This window comes from Andrographis paniculata, unplaced genomic scaffold (assembly GCF_009805555.1).
Source record: "Andrographis paniculata isolate CXL003 unplaced genomic scaffold, ASM980555v1 Contig12END, whole genome shotgun sequence".
NCBI lineage: Eukaryota > Viridiplantae > Streptophyta > Magnoliopsida > Lamiales > Acanthaceae > Andrographis > Andrographis paniculata.
Genome location: NW_026137402.1, coordinates 3,247,369 through 3,265,904, shown reverse-complemented (window position 1 = coordinate 3,265,904; position 18,536 = coordinate 3,247,369). Strand labels below are relative to the sequence as shown.

General features: G+C 35.1%; 2 protein-coding genes across 3 annotated transcripts; one reads left to right on the top strand and one right to left on the bottom strand.

Moving 5' to 3' along the window:
* Positions 1-540: 540 nt before the first annotated feature.
* Positions 541-2,764, top strand: LOC127252564 (3-hydroxy-3-methylglutaryl-coenzyme A reductase 1-like). Its single transcript, XM_051276794.1, has one exon. It carries the CDS (start codon positions 711-713, stop codon positions 2,496-2,498), a length of 1,788 nt encoding a protein of 595 aa, XP_051132751.1. The 5' UTR covers positions 541-710; the 3' UTR covers positions 2,499-2,764.
* Positions 2,765-5,366: 2,602 nt separating this feature from the next.
* Positions 5,367-12,643, bottom strand: LOC127255178 (CMP-sialic acid transporter 4-like). Of its 2 annotated transcripts, none has more exons than XM_051280580.1 (15): positions 12,247-12,643; positions 11,928-11,994; positions 11,709-11,791; positions 11,507-11,618; positions 11,301-11,380; positions 10,708-10,783; positions 10,519-10,619; positions 10,194-10,265; positions 9,968-10,016; positions 9,370-9,411; positions 9,003-9,124; positions 8,629-8,688; positions 6,774-6,822; positions 5,742-5,836; positions 5,367-5,628 (listed from the first exon to the last, which is right to left on the bottom strand). In XM_051280580.1, the coding sequence occupies exons 2-15, from the start codon at positions 11,991-11,993 to the stop codon at positions 5,577-5,579; spliced, it is 1,059 nt and encodes a 352-aa protein (XP_051136537.1). In that variant the 5' UTR covers position 11,994; positions 12,247-12,643; the 3' UTR covers positions 5,367-5,576. The 2 variants fall into 2 exon arrangements, with proteins under 2 accessions (XP_051136537.1, XP_051136529.1); XM_051280572.1 differs by having other exon boundaries at positions 11,728-11,791.
* Between the last annotated feature and the right edge of the window lie 5,893 nt (positions 12,644-18,536).

The window sequence follows — 18,536 nt, the reverse complement described above, 5'->3', positions numbered from 1 at the left end:
GACCCAACCCAACCCAGATAATACAGAATTACAGATAGAGGGAGGTGGACGCCAAATAACGGAACTTTAATTAAATTAAATTAAATTAAATATAAATTAGAAATTAATGTTATTGTTATTGTCGTTAGTGTAGTGGAGCCGGGATCGAACGTTACAGCACCCACTATTTCCTTCGATATTCTCATTTGGTGGGTATGGTTAAGGGTAAGGGTTTTCCATATACAAATTAATTATAAAAACCGAATATCAAACGGGTCAAATATAGCAGGATTTTTTAAATAATTCTTTCTCCTCTACATCAAGAAAATAAGCAATAAGTTCGACATTAAATAAAACATGCGTCATATACATAGGGATAAAATTATACATAATTATCAGTATCAAATAATTCAATTACTTAAAACAAATAAGAAATACAGCGACAACAATAATATTATATCGCCGTCATCATCCTCCTTTCCAAAATAAAGCATACAGTGAACCCTAGACAGACAGACATACATACATACATACAGACAGACTCCATAGCTATAAATACCGACCTTCCTACCTGCCTGCACTTCATTCAATACAATTCAATTCACAGTTCATCCCTACCAACCAACCAACCAACAAAAGATCCTAGCCCTTTTTCCGATCCTTTTTGGGGGAAAGGGCAGCGGCGCAGCGTCGACCGGCTTCCATCTCCGATCATCTTCCTCCGCCGCAGAATGGCCGCCCTCCGCCGCCGATCCTCAAAAGATTCCGCCGGCGAAGTCGCGCCGCCTGGCCACGATTACAGTTCCCCTCCGACGAAGGCGTCTGATGCCCTTCCCCTCCCCCTTTACCTTACCAACGCCGTCTTCTTCGCCCTCTTCTTCTCCTCCGTCTACTACCTGCTCCTCCAATGGCGGGAGAAGATCCGCAGCTCCATCCCCCTCCACGTCGTCACTCTCTCCGAGATCTGCTCCATAGTCTCCTTCGTCGCCTCCTTCATCTACCTCCTCGGCTTCTTCGGCATCGGTTTTGTCCAGTCTCTTGTCATCCCCCGCACCTCCCACGACGATCTCCTCGATGACGACGACGAATTGATCGACCAAGACTTCACCGCCGCGATGCTCAAGGACGACTCACGCGCCGCTCCCTGTATGCCCTCCGCCGGCGACGACTGCAAAATCGCCTCTTCCAAAATCACCCCCAAATTCGTCTCCGACGACGGCGAGCTTCCCTCTCCGGTGGTCAATCCCTCCCTCGACGAGGAAGACGAGCAGATCGTCAAATCAGTGATCGACGGAAAAATCCCATCCTACTCCCTCGAATCAAAGCTCGGCGACTGCCGCCGTGCAGCAGCCATTCGCCGGGAGGCGTTACAGCGCGCCACCGGAAAATCTCTCGCCGGACTTCCTCTGGAGGGCTTCAATTACGACGCCATATTAGGGCAGTGCTGCGAAATGCCGGTAGGGTATGTCCAGATTCCGGTGGGCATAGCAGGGCCACTCCTTCTCGACGGCAGAGAATATTCCGTCCCCATGGCCACAACAGAGGGCTGTCTGGTCGCCAGCACCAACAGAGGCTGCAAAGCCATTTTAGCCTCCGGCGGAGCTTTCAGCGCAGTTCTCAGAGATGGAATGACAAGAGCTCCGGTCGTCAGATTCGCCACAGCCAAGCGAGCTGCAGAATTGAAGTTCTTCCTCGAGGATCCTCTCAATTTCGAAACCTTATCAATGGTGTTCAACAGCTCCAGCCGCTTCGGCAGGCTGCAGAGCATCAAATGCGCAGTGGCCGGAAAGAATCTCTACATAAGATTCTCCTGCAGCACAGGGGACGCCATGGGAATGAACATGGTATCCAAGGGAGTGCAGAACGTAATCGACTTCCTCGGCAACGAATTCTCAGACATGGAAGTGATCGGCTTATCCGGGAACTACTGTTCGGACAAGAAACCTGCAGCAGTGAATTGGATCGAAGGAAGAGGCAAATCAGTGGTGTGCGAAGCCATAATCAAGGAAGAAGTGGTGAAGAAGGTGCTCAAAACCAACGTTTCCTCATTGGTGGAACTCAACATGCTCAAGAACCTCACGGGCTCCGCCGTCGCCGGAGCTCTCGGCGGATTCAACGCCCACGCCAGCAACCTCGTATCTGCAGTCTACATCGCCACCGGTCAAGATCCAGCGCAGAATATCGAGAGCTCTCACTGCATCACGATGATGGAGGCAGTGAATGATGGGAAGGATCTGCACATTTCTGTGACAATGCCTTCGATCGAGGTTGGGACAGTCGGGGGCGGAACTCAGTTGCCGTCGCAGTCGGCGTGTCTGAATCTTCTGGGGGTGAAGGGGGCGAGTAAGGAGGTCCCGGGGTCCAACTCGAGGCTGTTGGCCACCATTGTTGCAGGGACAGTTCTTGCAGGAGAGCTCTCCCTCATGTCTGCAATTTCTGCAGGGCAACTTGTGAATAGCCACATGAAGTTCAACAGAGCCAGCCATAACAAAGATGCTGCCCCAAAGCTTTCTACTTGAGATTGAGAGACAGAGAGAGTCGATTAGGGAGTGGGGATCAATCTCCTCCTCAAACTCAGAGGTTATATAAATAAATAAATAATAATAAGTAATATGATCACTGCCTGTTGTTAGTGCTATCTATCTATATATGTATGTATGTATGTAGATTGCAGACGGACTCCATTAATTCTGCAGCAGCAGTAAGTGGAGAGAAATGCGATCAATCAATGAATCCGCTGGTGTTCAAATTTGTTATTCTTTGATATGTTACAGTATTGTACTCTGCTTCTCCTCTTATTCAACAAAGCTGAAATAGTTGTTCCGCTGCTATGATTATGAACGAACGACCCTCTGTTTTCTGTTTTCTTTTTGGCAGTCTACTTTCATAACAATAATAATTATATTAACCTAAACAAGACACATTTCGTGGTAACAACAATGTATTGATTGTGTTCGGGAAATTTGAGTTTGAGTTTGATTTTTATTTTAATTTTGAGATGGGTTTGAATTTTTATGTTTTTTTTGTGTTTATGTTTGGTTGAAGTTTTGATTTGTATTGATTTGATGGATAATAAATAAAATAATATAAATATATATTAAATAAATTGACAAAATTTATATTGTATGATTTGATTATAAATTTATATTATACTCAATAATATATATATATATATATATATATTTACATTGTAGCTGCTTCGGGGAGCCGGCCCGATTTGGGCAAAACAACTGAGCAAACACACCCTACATCTACAGCAGAAACATACAACATATCTCTAAATAAACAAAGAAAATACATTACAAGCTCAGCTCTAAACCAACTCTAAAATCCAATACTGCATACTGTCGAGCCCGGAGTCACTCCGCACCCCTGGAACCCAGAAGGGGGACTTCGCCCCCTTACCTTCCGACTTGCTGAACCGGGCGCCAATGAAAACTCAGCGAAATGGCAAATTAGATTCAAATTATATTATGGTTTCAAATTATATTATGATTAATTTATTTTTGTATTTCTGCAAGCGTTGTTGTTGTTGTTACTGATGTCCGATGATGTTCTTATTACAAGTCTTTGTATATTTATGTGGGCATGCTCTAGATTCCAACATCCAAGACTTATTACCATGTAACATGGCAAAAGAACTTGCGTGGTAGTGCTGGAAGTATATAGGAATTAATTGTCAGAAATATATAAATGAAAGACGACTCAGGTCAGGTCAGCAGAAATATGGTATTGGCCAAATTAGGTTTACCAAAGTACTTTTCCAACACCTTTCAGATAAAAAAAGAAAGATTTAATTGACTACATAGAATGAACACGATCGCGGCTATCTTCCCTTCCATAACTGCAACAACCACTTGGGAGATGTGGGAATGTTATCCTAGATAATAAAGGCCTTTCTTTACACAATATTTATAAATTTTGATGTTATTTAATTTTTCTCAAACAATATAATATCAAATATATTTATCTCTCGACAAAATATCTAATCACATACTAATTTTTTACTATTTTCAAACTCTTCTTTAAAAGGAGTTTAGTTATTCTGATTAAAAAATTTCTATTCGGAAAATCTTCATCCTATATCATTCGAGTAAAATGATTGCATTAAATAACAAAATGGTTGATGGCGGAACTATACAAGCAACCTACTCAATTTATTGTATTAATTAGTGTATAAATTTTTAGAATCAATTATTAAACCATGCAAACTAAAAATACTTTTTATTGGACGAAGAATCAGATTACTTTAATCTAGTTCTCATTTTATATATATATATATGTATATATATCTTAACTCAGAATATCTATTTTAAATGCATATTCCATTTTTCCGCATATAAGTTATGAAAATCTAATTTATTTTTTTCTTTATTTTCTACACCTAATTCCAACTTGTTATCATGTAGTATCTTAAACCCTGCTTTGCGGTTGAGAAATTTCGACACTTTTATCTCATGATACTTTGAAATTTGCATTTGCATATCTTTTGCAAATATTGTAGCTTGTCATTTGGTGTTTGTTTTGAAATATCGTGTTGATGGCACCATTGAACAGTACAAAATTTATCTAGTAATCAAAGGGTACACTCAAATTTACAGGGTTAACTACTCTCTTCTACTTCTACTTCTCCGTCAAATTTTGATTTCTTTTACAAACTAGGCCGATAAGACAAATCACAGTAGGCTAACTATATGTGGCAGGTAGACCTGAAAGTATCAGAACCTCACCAAGTTCACCCCACATCACAAGACCATCCCAAAGAATTAAATAAATATATATAAATAAAAATACTTGCAACAACATTTTGTTACGAAGGATTTCGGATGTCCCAAGTATTTCTTACCGGTTGAAATTGGTAGCAACAAGTCTAGTATTTCTCAGCCAATAAAAGTAACCTACTTACTTGCAACGGAATTTTTTTAATCCCAGAATTAAAATTTTGATTCAAATAATAATTTAACATAATATTTACAAAAGAAAAATCACTTGATCTGGACAGAGAATATGGATGAGGAAATGAGCGCTATTTCACAAATTTTCATGGAAGGGCTAGACAAATTTAAGTTAACTACCACTTCAATTGCAATTGTGTTAAAAGCCATCAAATTACAGCTCAATTTACTTCTTAATCCAACCAAACTGCTGATATCTTCAGAAAATCAATGAGGTAACATGCTTTTTACAACTCTATATCAAGCTAGACATGATTGCCATAAATACTACTTAAAAAAGGGAGTGTTACGGAATATACATCTAACCTTATTTACTCTCCCTATTTAAATGGTGGTCGCCCTAAGCAAAAACAAAACAAAAAAAAAAAAAATCAAGAATATCAATCAAGAGATGGAACAAACATGGATGCAAGAAGTTCAGTGCACAGCAAATGATCACCTAAATCAACAATATCCTTTGACTTCAACAAAAATAATAGACACATCCAAGCATTCTCACTTGTAAGCATATAATACTGGATGCAATCTTAAGGCATGGTGAAAATTTTAATATGCTATAGTGACAAATCAATCAATGCTACAGATGGAAATTCATAAAGATATTAGACTGATCACCCTAATATGGCTGAAAAGTTGCTTCCACTATCTCGGGGCCTTTCCAATTGAGTGTAAATATATCGAGACTGAAACAACGCTGAAAAAAGAGGAACTGAAATCAGTTTCTACTATTTCATGCTTTTGTATAAGCAATCAAGTAAATGCTACAAGCCATTTAAAAAGTAGCAAACATAAAATATATGTACTTACATAGAACCAAGAAAGAAGGCAAGTGAAAGATGAAATCCAAATAAGAAAACAGATACAACTGCTGTCAACAGCATTGCAACTGATGTCGAATACACCTGTAAATATAGAAAAACTTGGTAAGAATCAGTAATGCTTTGTTCTTTTACATGCAACAGGCCTGCATTAAAAAGCTCTAGAACAGGAATCAGTAGAAAAACCTCTTATTGCATGGAATGCACAACTTCGAAGTATATGATACAGTCACTTAAGTGATTATATGAGTGATTAAAGTGTAATTTTCTATAAAAACCAACAATGTTCGATAGATTAGGTGAGATCGTGCACAAAATACGAGGGTAGTTGAAATGAGAATGTCGATACGGATACAAGGAACACCTAAATTAGACAGAATAAATACAGAATTTCTTAAATGAAAACTAGGTGTAGCACCAATAGATGAAAAAATGAGATACATGGTACGAAAGCTATAAATGCCACAAGAATGAGAGGGAGAAACTAGAGATTTCTCATTTCATATTAAAGGGAACAGCACCTCTAAAGCATCCAAAGAAACCCATTAGGCGAGAGATATTACATTTGAATTTAGAGAATAGCTAGTTTATCTAGTTTGAATGCGTAAGAATGAATTGTACATTTTGTAGGGGACAATTGACTTTTTTCAAGTAAGACAAGACACTAAAAAATGTGTTTCGGGTTCTCACTGAAGCTTTAAAAATCTTGTCAAACTGTAAGCCTAGTTTTGAGTAAGTTATGATTTTATAAGGTTAATGCCATGTGCTCTCTACATGAATGGAGCTGTATTATTATTGAATGGCGTTGTGAGCAACAAAGCATTTAATGCGCCACCTTTTTTTTATCGGAATTTAATGCGCCAACTTTTGCCTCCACAACTCGTGTCTCACTCAGTTACTGTAGTTTGTCTTAGTATTTCCTTCTTACATCTTCAGGGCTACTTTGAATTATTAAATAGCAGCTAGAGGTATAACTAAATATTCAGGACACAAATAAAACCACGTGTGAAAGTGAGTTTACCTTCACAATGTTGTCAGCATATTTCATAACCATTGATACAGCAATACCACTGCATCAACATCATTTAATTAGGGACATTTTAGTAGTAAGCAAGGTATCAAAAGACAAGTTGAACAGTACAAAAGTATCAAATCACACCTACGTTGAGATCAAGGGATCAACAGCAGGATAGGCATCTATCATATGTATTGATACTTTTGCTCTTTCAGATTCACATGTGTGTGTGACAGTCTAATTTCCTAAAACAACAGTTTCTTTCCAAATATGCGTCAAACTAATGATATGACAAGCTTGTGGAAATACTAGTTTACTACTGACTTGGAAACTTGAAAAAGACAAATCATTCCTTCAACTAAATTTCCATTTATTCTAACCGAAAAGTTCCACATTTAATGAAACCATTAACTGCTGGTTCAAACAAATAGTTCACTATTTTCTTTGATTATGCAAATATAACTTATAGCTTAAATAAGTTAAACAAATAATTATCTTGTAAACTTAAATTATAAGTCAAATAAAGTACAGCTTAAATAATTATTTTGTAAAATTAAAATATAACTTAAATAAATATTTTGTTGCAATGTAAGTTATAAACTTTGATAAAATTTTATAATATTATTTTAAATAAAAACATATCTTTTTAAATGCTATAATTATATGGCTCTGTTCTTTTGAAGTTTGATTTTAGTTTTTTTTTTTTTTTCTTTTGTTAGTATGCACCAATTGCGATTTCCAATAAAAGTAGGCTATTGTTTGTACCCAATCAGGTCTAAACCACTGTTCAAACCAAAAATTTTCGCTGAAAGAATACACCTTTATAAGTTTTTACAAAAATATGTATTATTAGATTGTTAGCATATAAGTTTACAAAAAATAAATTATTATTTTTTTAAACATACAATATATAAGGATGTATATGTATATAATGAGAAAAAATATAAAAAGTGGTGTAGTATTAGTTTAAATCAAAGTAATAAAACACTGGATCTAAAATCAAAATGGAGCAAAAGCAACCAAACTGAAGCCAAAACCATATCTTGGAAGGTTTGATTTCGATAAATCAAAACCAGCTGTTTGAACAGCTTAAGCAATTTCTATTTTGTATTCGACCCAATATATGATAATCAAATGTGGAGAGAGCTTATTGAATTGAAGCTAATAAACAAATTAAATAGCATGCATAATGGAACAAAATATGGGAATCAGAACAATCAGCAAAATAATTGTCATACTTCAGTTGTATTCCCGGGTCATGCCAAAGAATATGGTGGTAATTTATGGCCAAAAGAGGTTTTTAATGACAGCTTATTATCATGCTTGGAATTTGGACATTAAACCAATGTTTCATAAGTAATTTGTATGTGACTAGTCCAAGAAAAGCGGCTGCATTTTTTCTAGGAATAAAAATTTCTAAACACCAGTAAATATCAACAAAGACCAGGATATGTCCATGGACCATGTCATTGACAACTAATCTCCAGGTGAAATCAAATTGAAAAGACTCTACAAGAAATCTTAGGAAATTTCCAAACCATTCAAGACTAAACAGAACATGGAAAAGACTGACATACCACAGCGAACTAAAGAGTTCTAGCAACAAATTAGGATATCATCTTCCTAAACCATTCAAGACTAAACAGAACATGGAAAAGCCTAACACACCACAGCGAACTAAAGAGTTCTAGCAACAAATTAAGATATCAAAACGTTCCTAAACCATTCAAGACTAAACAGAACATGAAAAAGCAAACATACCGCAGCTAGCTAAAGAGTTCAAGAAACAAATTAAGATATCATCAAAACTCAAAAGTACTTTTCCTTGTACTGATAGTAGAGAAATGCCGAAATGGAATACCTCATAGCATGATTCATTATCATCAGCACAGTTATCAGTGAATATCCATGAAAAAATCCCCTGTACAGAGAAATAAAAAAAATCGTAGTTATTTAGAATTTGCATATTATTTACTTCAAGCAGTTCAAATTGCTGCAGATAAGAAAATTCTTCAGATAAGGTCATAATTATAAACAGTGATTTTTTATGCACTGTTTGTATTGAACGCTCTGAAGCCAATAGTCCAACAACGCGTCCATACAATGAGCATAATTCCAAGTATCAAGCCAGAAAATCTCATTGGCAATAACACAGGAGTAATGACATGAATGATGCAAAGTCAGTATCCACAAGTAAAATAGAAAAACAGAGGCAATATGCAGTTTCGTTTTTACTTGTTCACAACAGCATCAAAATCTTGAACCAGTATTGCAAGAGCATTGAAAGCCATCCCAAATATATATAACCAGAAGTTCTGAACATGAATGTTCCTTGAAGGCCGTTTTTTAATTATGGCCTGCCAAAAAAACAGTAGCAAATGTGAACATAAGACCAAATGCACTAACATATGATATTCCATAACAACTATAGCAACGAACATGTGTGGAGTAGCAAGATCCAACAAGGAATTTCAAAATAACAGCATTGTCATTAACAACAGAATTCCAGAATAGCATCATGGATTGGATAACTCAAAATCAACTAGTTTTTCTCTGCCTAAGGAATTAACCAATCACGCATGATGGCGTGCTACTAAATTACCTCCGTGTAGACTCCAGCAAAACCACTAAGAAGTGCCATGATCTGAAACAAAACCCACCAAGTGTTACATAACCTATGTTTGGATTCTGTATGTCAATCCACAATAACATTGTCTCTGCATTGAAATCAATGTTAAGGCCAGTGCATAACTGCATATTTTTATACACACAGTTATGAGAGAAATGAACTTATTAATAATTTATATTTATGTCTTCAGTCTTCTACAATTAGCATCTGCATTTAAAAATTAAAATTAAAATAAAAAAAAAAAAAAAACTGGAGTACTCAAATGTCTTGGAAGTAGTTGTCTTTGTGGTGTTTTAAAATAGATTGTAAACCCATGAATAACCAATCAACAGTTAATGTAGAAGGTTTAGTTCTGCTTCAAAGGATCCAATATTAGATACATGTCGTAATATCAGCTAAACATGGAGAATATGGTTCTTCATGATATAATTTCATTCTCACTCTGTCCTGATAAATCCTTAAAGTAGAAACTAGGTAATAACAATCTCAAAAGTCAAGGAACACTATTTTGATCCATATATCAGCAATCGTGACTAGATATAGTAGGATGCTATCAGACTTAGAAACTCACAATTGCCATCATCCAACCTTGGAAAGGTGTCTGCAACACTGCATCAGAACTGTCAAAAAGAAAAAATCATCCCACAAGTACACACAAAAGCTCATTGACACGAAGTTCACAGCTTATTACCATCATCTAATCATGATTAAAGAAACAGGGAAACTTCAAACAGAGATTAGAAGCCATTCCCTATCTAAGCTTAAATAACAATAAATGATTTCTACAGCATCCTTACTTAGACTTTAGCTGTGCAGTGGTGCACCCTGCACACAATAAAATGAAAGCTGCCCACTGAATTTCACTCAGCCTGAAATGAAAATAAAGAAAACTGATAAGTTATATTGTGTGTGTGTGTGTTTTCTTTTTTAATAGCATAACATCCAATCAACACAGCCTTTTCCTCCACAAATGACAAAAACGCAAAATCATAAAGCTTTAAAAGTTAACTTTTCCTGTCCCGACATCAAAAGCACCCTAAAATGCTTTAGACTCGCTTATATCATCTAAAAATCCATTTCAGACTTTAAACTAGATGAGAAAATTTTGGAGGAATCACCTACCTTCTCTTGAGAATAATACGGTATAAAACACCAGTACTGATAATATTCAAATTCTTCAGTATCTGGTATCCTGGGGCATCTACATATGCAAATATGTAATACTGCCACAAAGAAACAGAATCTATAATCAGTGGCACTGAAGGAACTAACATTCACTGAGTCATTAGCAGCCAAGAATATTGAACATACTTGAAGTAAATTCTTGACAAGGTAAAGGGCAGCAGGGATGGGGTAGACACTAACTTCATCCCATGTTGTACTCAATCTGTGGAGGAAGACATTTGAAAACAGAAAAATTTTAAAATATAATTCAGCTGACTGAAAAGCAGGAAACAGGCCAGGTTGTTTGATTCTATGTTTAAGAGTTGGGTTTGAGATTGAGAAAAGTAAAATTTTGAATTAAAATAATTAGTTGATGTGATATAAACCACAAACAAACACAGCTCAAAAACGCATCAAGTCTAGTTGTCAACAAAATACTAGAAGATACTTTTTAATTTAAACATGCCAATCCTGTATTTAATTAATAACCTCACAAACTAGCTTTAAAAGCATTTATTAAGCCTGTCAAGAGCATTTGCTCAAATCTGGTTGAGGACTGCGAACTTTGATTATTAGCTTCATTTGAATGTACTGCCAGAAGTATGTCTTCATCAATTCTAATACATATTTTCACAACATTTTTCATTGATAAGCAGCCAGCAGGTGAACATTGATCCAATTTCATGACAAGCAGTTCTGCAGTCGATTGATAAAAAAAATGGAAAGGGAAATGAGAGAACCTATTATCATCGGTAACACCTTCGGTCCTCCATAATCTAGTGAGAGATGCAAGTGATATCATACATTTCAAAGCCTCGACCTGCTCAGACATAAACAATTCTGGACAAACTTAGACAATTATTAAGGAGACCCAAGACCTTGGAAAATAATGGAAAACGTAAAGTGCTTGATAATTTAGTAATCACTACTATTATCACTCACTCACCAAAAAATTAGCAGTTGTAACGCTATACTCATATTTGCCAGCCCTCTTTGACCAAACAATAAGAATTGCTTGAGAACTAGTAAGAACCGTCAATGCAAGTGTTACTACGGACCTGGTTTTAAGAAAAGATATTAGTAATAAAGACTGAAGAAAACTACTCTCCCCACCAGCCCCTGAAGTTTGTATGGGACTATATGAGTACATTTCAAATACAATCATACTTGCGCTTCCACTTGGAAGTGTCAGCATAACTGCCTCCTGAAGCAACAGTAGCAGAGGAAGGGCCTGCAATTCAACAAAGGTTTTGAGGACAAATAGATCAATCCACATGGAAAAAAATTGATGGGACATGCAGTGTGCAGATCGTAGATGATGCCAAGGAGAAGGCAAAACTGTATGAAACAGTGACGTGTGACGACACCTGAATGAGGTCTCCCTCGTAAGCTCCCAATATCATCATGGACATGGACATGGATAGCGTCCTCATCCTTATTAGAAATGATTCCAAATATATCCGTTGAAAAGTGAGGAAGAAGATTAAGATCAGTTAGGTTAAACCGAATCGATCTAAATCAGTAAGAGAACAGGGGAGCTTGTTTTACAATCATAAAGTAAAGAAAAGAAAAGGAGAACTAATGCTGATGAGAACACCATCAAATCGAGTAGGTGACAGCCACCAAATCAACAGGTGATAAAGGAGACGCAAGTAAATCTAGGGTGGGAGAGAAGTGGAAAGCAACCTGATCTTTGATTTTTCTGTATTCCATCGCTCGACAATACGCCTCTGGTTCAGCGACTGCGAGCTGCTACAATGGATTGCCTTGAAGTGTTATATCTGAGCGCAATGGGTGGGAGCCGGCTAGGTATTGGGGAATGGCGAATGGCTGGCGAGTGGGAGCACCGATAACTACAAATTCCTTCCGGCGCAGATTTAAGAGTGTTGTTGCTTAATTTATTTCCCTATTCTCAATCTTTTACAGGAAAACGGCAAAAGGAGCGATTGCTGATCGTCGCCGGTGATGTTCCGCCGGAACCATTGTTAAGAGAGGAGCTTCACGGCAACCAAAGGTCCGAAACCAAACTCACCCCAGCTTAGTCCTATAACCCACGAAAATTTACAACAAAACAAAGGCTGGGTTTAGTTTGGGAAGTTTTTTTATGTTTTTTTTTATATAAATAAAAACGTAGTACCCCCTCCGTGTCCGTCCCGGATACATAAAATGAAAATAATCATGATATAATAAAAATAATTTTAAATTAAAATTAAAATATATAATTATAATTAAAATATTATAAATTAAAAATTTAATACTCTCTCTCCGTTCACTAATAAAGTATACAATTACTTTTGCCGGCCGTATTTAAATAATAATAGTATTTCAATTATTATGGGCGGTTAAAACTAATGTAATGACATTTTTGTCTTTGTAATATAAAAGTAATTATGTAATGTAAAGTAAGGGTAAAAAAGTAAGGTACTTGATAAAATATTTACTTTCTAATTGGACGTTTCAAAATAGAAATATGTATACTTTCTAGCGACGGAGGGAGTATGTCATTAGAGTGTATAAGAATGTATTTGACAATTAGTCGATAGTAGTTTGATTTGATTAGCTGGTTTAACTAGTTATTGGATTATTGAATTAGTTGTTTATATTACAGTGTTTGGTAAAACAATCTGATATTAGTTGTTTATAAATAAAATGACAATATTTTATATGTTATTTTCAAAATATTTAGTTGAGTTTTTTCAGTAGGTAAATTTTTTTAGTATTTTATTATTAATTTTTAAAAATAGAAAAAATTTATTAAGATATTTATTTTTATTATTTTAAAATAATTTGTAAAAAATTAATGCAAATTTATTAAAAATATATTATCTTTTTCATTAGAAATAGTATAAATATAAAAGAACAAAAATCATTAATATACGTATTTTTATTAGATTAATTTTTAATTAATGTATATATTTGCATTAAATTTATAATTTTAAATAAATATATTCATTTTTAATAAAAATATTATGTGATAAAAAATACTATAAATGAATCTATAATATTAATATTTTATATATTACCTTTATTCTAAAAAAAAATAAAAACAATTATAAATAAGATAATTGACATATAAAAAACAATTATTTTAAACTTAAAAATATGAATTTATAAGTTAATAGAAAAAAAAATATCCAAATAATTAATAAATAATGGAATAAAAATATATATTAATATACATGAAAGAATTAATTAATTTTAAGGGAGAAAAATTAAAATGAAAAAACTAATAAACGATGGGATATCCAACTTTTTCAAAATTAGCATTTTGGACCCAATAAATTAATTAAAAATATTAATTTACAAAACACCAAAATTAGTTTATTTACTGATCAAAACTATTTAATAAGCTAAAAGCTAATAAAAAATGTTTACCAAACACTTCTAAATTGTTTTTAAAAAGATAATGACATAATAAGTTAGAATGATCGAAATGGAAAACTCGACAAAGTGGGCCGGGCATAGTATTATTTAAAACTCCTTTTAATATAAATAGTTTCTTCTTTTTCTTTTTTTGTCCAATTTAAACTTATTTCTTTTTTTTTTATCTATTTATTCATTAAATTAAGAGTGTGTCTTTTTTATCTTCAAATCACATGTTTTTATTATTTAAATTATGTATTTTTTGAAAAAAAAAATATTTTTTTAAAAAACATCTGATTATACATTATTTTAATATTAAATCTAAAAAAAATTCCAAATTCATAAAAAGAAATGTATGTTGAGAATAACTCTCCTATGACATAATCAATATAAATATAAATAATTCAAACAAACTTAACAAGTAAAAACTATAATACCGATAGAGTAGTGATATACGAAGTCTGCTGGCTCCAACTGCTACAATACTGTGGTTGTACTTGGATAAGAATAACAGTCCATTTGGTATATTAAGATCGGATCTCCATCCACCGATTCTCATATCCAACAGAAATTCTTTTATTTTCAAGCTCGTTTTTATTCTATATTTTTCTTCCATGAAAACAATGAAAGTCTTGCATATCTACTCTTACAATCTCTGTTTCTTTTGGCCAACACCAACCCGAGCATCAGTTGTCACTTTGCACCATGCCTTGGTCAACTCCACATCCTCATTCGTGTTTCAATTTTTATTTGCACATTGGTTGGTCTCTAACAACCTACTAAGATTATTGACTTGCGAAAAAACTTTGACTGTGGCTCGATGGGCGGAGTGGACTAAATGGTGATATGGTGGCCGAGATGGAACACCGGACGACATAAAATTCACACATTTGGGTAGAATAAAAGATCACTGGTTTGAGGGTAGTACTACATTGATGTGAAAGGACAGGCGAAACTCATATTAAAATGATTTGGGCCGACATGTGCTTGTTGACTTAAATTGGGACTTAGTTGTGTTGTTGTGTTGTGTGTAGGGGGTTGTAGTGGAAGGTTTTAGAGAAGATTTGTTGTTTGATTGGGATAGATCATTTATCTCGTGTACCTCGCCATCTTTATGGTTTTCATCTTCATCCATCATTGCTCAGACTTAAAGAAAAAATAAATTAATTTAATTTCAAATTTTGTGCAACCAATAATGCATAAAATAAAATTAAATTAAATTAAAAAAAAAAACACACACACACACACAAGTATCAATTACTGTAACTAGGAAAACTAGATTTCACAATTAATACAATTTAAATTGCAACATTCAAAGGGAAATGGAGTATTGAAAAACAAAAACAAGTCCAAACAATTTGAGGTTGGGAGATGCAGCTGTTATAGTACCCAAAAGTCATCAAACCAACAATAACCATTTATGAATTGTTGTTTTTGTAATATCCCGGAGTTAGGCCGGTGCTAAACCAACTCCCGTGGATGAACCGGTACCAAACCATCCGAGATTGAATAGTAACTAAATAGATTGAATAGACTACTTATATCAATAATATGCACATTCCTTTTCAAGAACACTATTGAAAGAATTATAGAGTTAAGTGTGTTTATTCTAAAGTAATATGAGCATTTATAACTTGCTGGAAAGTCTCCCAGGATACGCGTGAGTAAGGACAGAAGTGCGATTAAAGAACTCTTGTTGACCTATAAGGTCAATCTACGAATCCAACATGCTCGATCTTGCGTGGCTTGCAAACCGGGATGTCATAGTTTTGCTCATAATTGTAATTTCAGCCCAAATCGTCAATTTGCTGGAACCCTCAAATTAATTCATTCATAAGCAAGATCGGTCGACAAATGACTCAAAACCAATATCACATCAACAAAAATGTTTGAGCAAACAACAAAATGCTCAACAAAAAATCGCACACAAAAAAATTGACATATCAAATTAATGAATTGAGGAACACAAAAGACAATTGCGGCCGGTTCACATTTTAGAAATAAAAGAAGAGCAACAACGAGTGGCAGTCGGAATTAATTTTAAAGAGGTTGAATCGTGTGATGGAGATTGAAATATTTGGCGCATTAAAAAGCTTAAATGAAATTGAACTCAAGCACACAAAAACTATAAACCCTCGACACTAAGATCAAGCTTGAAGTGTAAGAATATATATATGTTACTTTCAATTTCAACCGATTGATGAGAGAGCCGACTATGAACACGATTCATGACAAAAAAATGATCCCAATGACAACGATTGCGGCATGGCGTCCAACGAAGAGGAACAAATTCATTTTCCCAAGAATATTTTTTTATGGGAAAGGAAAGAAAGGAAAGAGAGAGAGTAAAAAAGACCGTCAATTGACCCTCTAATGATCCAGGCCAGGTCAAAAAGATAAAACAGGGTCGATTCAATACCCATTGTGTGATTTGTTTTTCTTACTTTGCAAGGCTGACATTGTCGCAGGTGTCGAAGATTGTATTACTGATGTTGCTCTGAAGCCAAAGTTTTAAAAACCGAGATTCATGGTCATGGATGGTGTCGTTGCTATCTAAAATGTGTATATATATTTTTTTGGCAAATTTTTAATATTTTTACTATTGATTATTTTTTTTGCACCAAAATATTAAATTAAATATTTATTTATTTATATTATATTAAAAATTAATTTACATTTAAAATATTACATCTAATACTTATTTATATATCACATCGTATAATTATTTCAATTCAAAATTTTTATTATTCAAATTTTAATTCAAAACTTTTGAAAATTTTGTGTTCATCAATTTTTATTTTTATTTTTTCATACAAAATATTTTAATTTTATATTTAAAATATCAAGAACTAACATTTATTTGTATATGTTAGAAATTTTAGGGGAAAATAACGAGATTGTTTTATTGATCATCAAAATAAGGAGCGCAAATACAAAACAGACTCGATAGACTCAAATCTAAGTAATCTAATATATGAATAAGATCAAATATAAATATAAATCTACTAAATCTAAAACCGAATATCTAAAATATCTCAACATCCCCTCAAACTCAAGTGGTATAATAGAAACCAATTTAAATTTGATAAGAAAGTTGAATATAGACGCAATACAAAAACATAAATAAAAATAATAGTTGACTCTTCATCGAAGCCGAAAATGAGATGACTCTTCACGTGAACCGAAAACGAGATGACTCCACCGGAACCGAAAACGAGATGACTCCACTGAAGTTAAAAAAGAGATTACTCCACCGGAGCTGAAAACGAAATGGCCGAAAACAAGATAACTCCACCACAGCCCGAAACCACATGACTCCATCGAAGCAAAAAAAAAAATGACATGACTCCACCGGAGCCGAAAACGAGATGACTCCACCGGAGCCGAAAACGACATGACTCAACTGGAGCCGAAAACGAGATGACTTCACCGGAGCCGAAAATAAGATGACTCCACCGGAGCCGAAAACGACATGACTTCACCCGAGCCGAAAACAAGATGACTCTCTACCGGAGCCGAAAACAAGATGACTCTCTACCGGAGCCGAAAACGACAGGACTCCACCGGAGCCGGAGCTGAAAACAAGATGGCTCTCCACCGGAGCCGAAAACGAGATGACTCCACCGGAGCCGAAAACGACATGACTCTACTGGAGCCGAAAACGAGATGATTCCACCGGAGCCGAAAATCAAATGACTCCACCGGAGCCGAAAATCAAATGACTCCACCGGAGCCGAAAACCACATGACTCCATCAGAGCCGAAAACCAGATGACTCCACCGGAGCTGAAACGACATAACTCCACCGGAGCCGAAAACAAGATGACTCTCTACCGGAGCTGAAAACGACAGGACTCCACCGGAGCCGAAGCCGAAAACAAGATGGCTATTCACCAGAGCCGAAAACGAGATGACTCAACTGGAGCTGAAAACGACATGACTCTACCAGAGACGAAAACGACATAACTTCACCAGAGCAAAAAACGAGATAACTCTTCACCGAAGCTAAAAACAAATAGATCGCAACACCAAACAGATCGCACGCAGGCAACAGACAAGCAGCGGACATATGGCAGATCGTAGACAGATTTCCGGCAACAAACAAGCAAGAAAGATGACAGATCGCACGCATGCAATAGACAGATAACGACAGATGACAAATCGCACGCAGGCAACAAACAGACAGTCGACATATGGTAGATGGCAAACAGATTTAAGAATATTTCATACGCAGATCGTAGACAAATTTCAAATTGCAGACAGAACCAGACAGACAACGGACAAATTTACAAAAAGACAACTTGCAAAGACATGATTTCAAAATCACAAGACCTCCGGGTACAATCTAGGTTGAATGTACCTGGAGAAACATAGATTAACAGGCTGTATCTACGGCAGGAGGAAAATAGGGTCAAATACCATATTAGAAATTTTGGAGAAAAATAATAAAATTATTTTATTGATCATCAAAATTAGGAGCATGTATATAAACAATACAAAATAGATCAAACCTAAAATATATCAAAAGTATTACACCAATTATTTTTATTCAAAATTTTATTACTCAAATTAAGCCCGAAGTCGACACCTATTGGAAGGAAAAATATCGATCGG

What these genes read in the sequence shown, in the direction of transcription:
- LOC127252564 (XM_051276794.1), top strand. Translation starts at nt 711, where the DNA reads ATGGCCGCCCTCCGCCGCCGATCCTCAAAAGATTCCGCCGGCGAAGTC.
- LOC127255178 (XM_051280572.1), bottom strand. Translation starts at nt 12,273, where the DNA reads ATGGAATACAGAAAAATCAAAGATCAG. An exon ending in ACGAGGGAGACCTCATTCAG is followed by an intron (nt 11,792 to 11,927) that starts GTGTCGTCACAC and finishes GTTGAATTGCAG; the next exon opens with GCCCTTCCTCTGCTACTGTT. An exon ending in ATAATGAATCATGCTATGAG is followed by an intron (nt 6,823 to 8,628) that starts GTATTCCATTTC and finishes ATGTTGATGCAG; the next exon opens with TGGTATTGCTGTATCAATGG.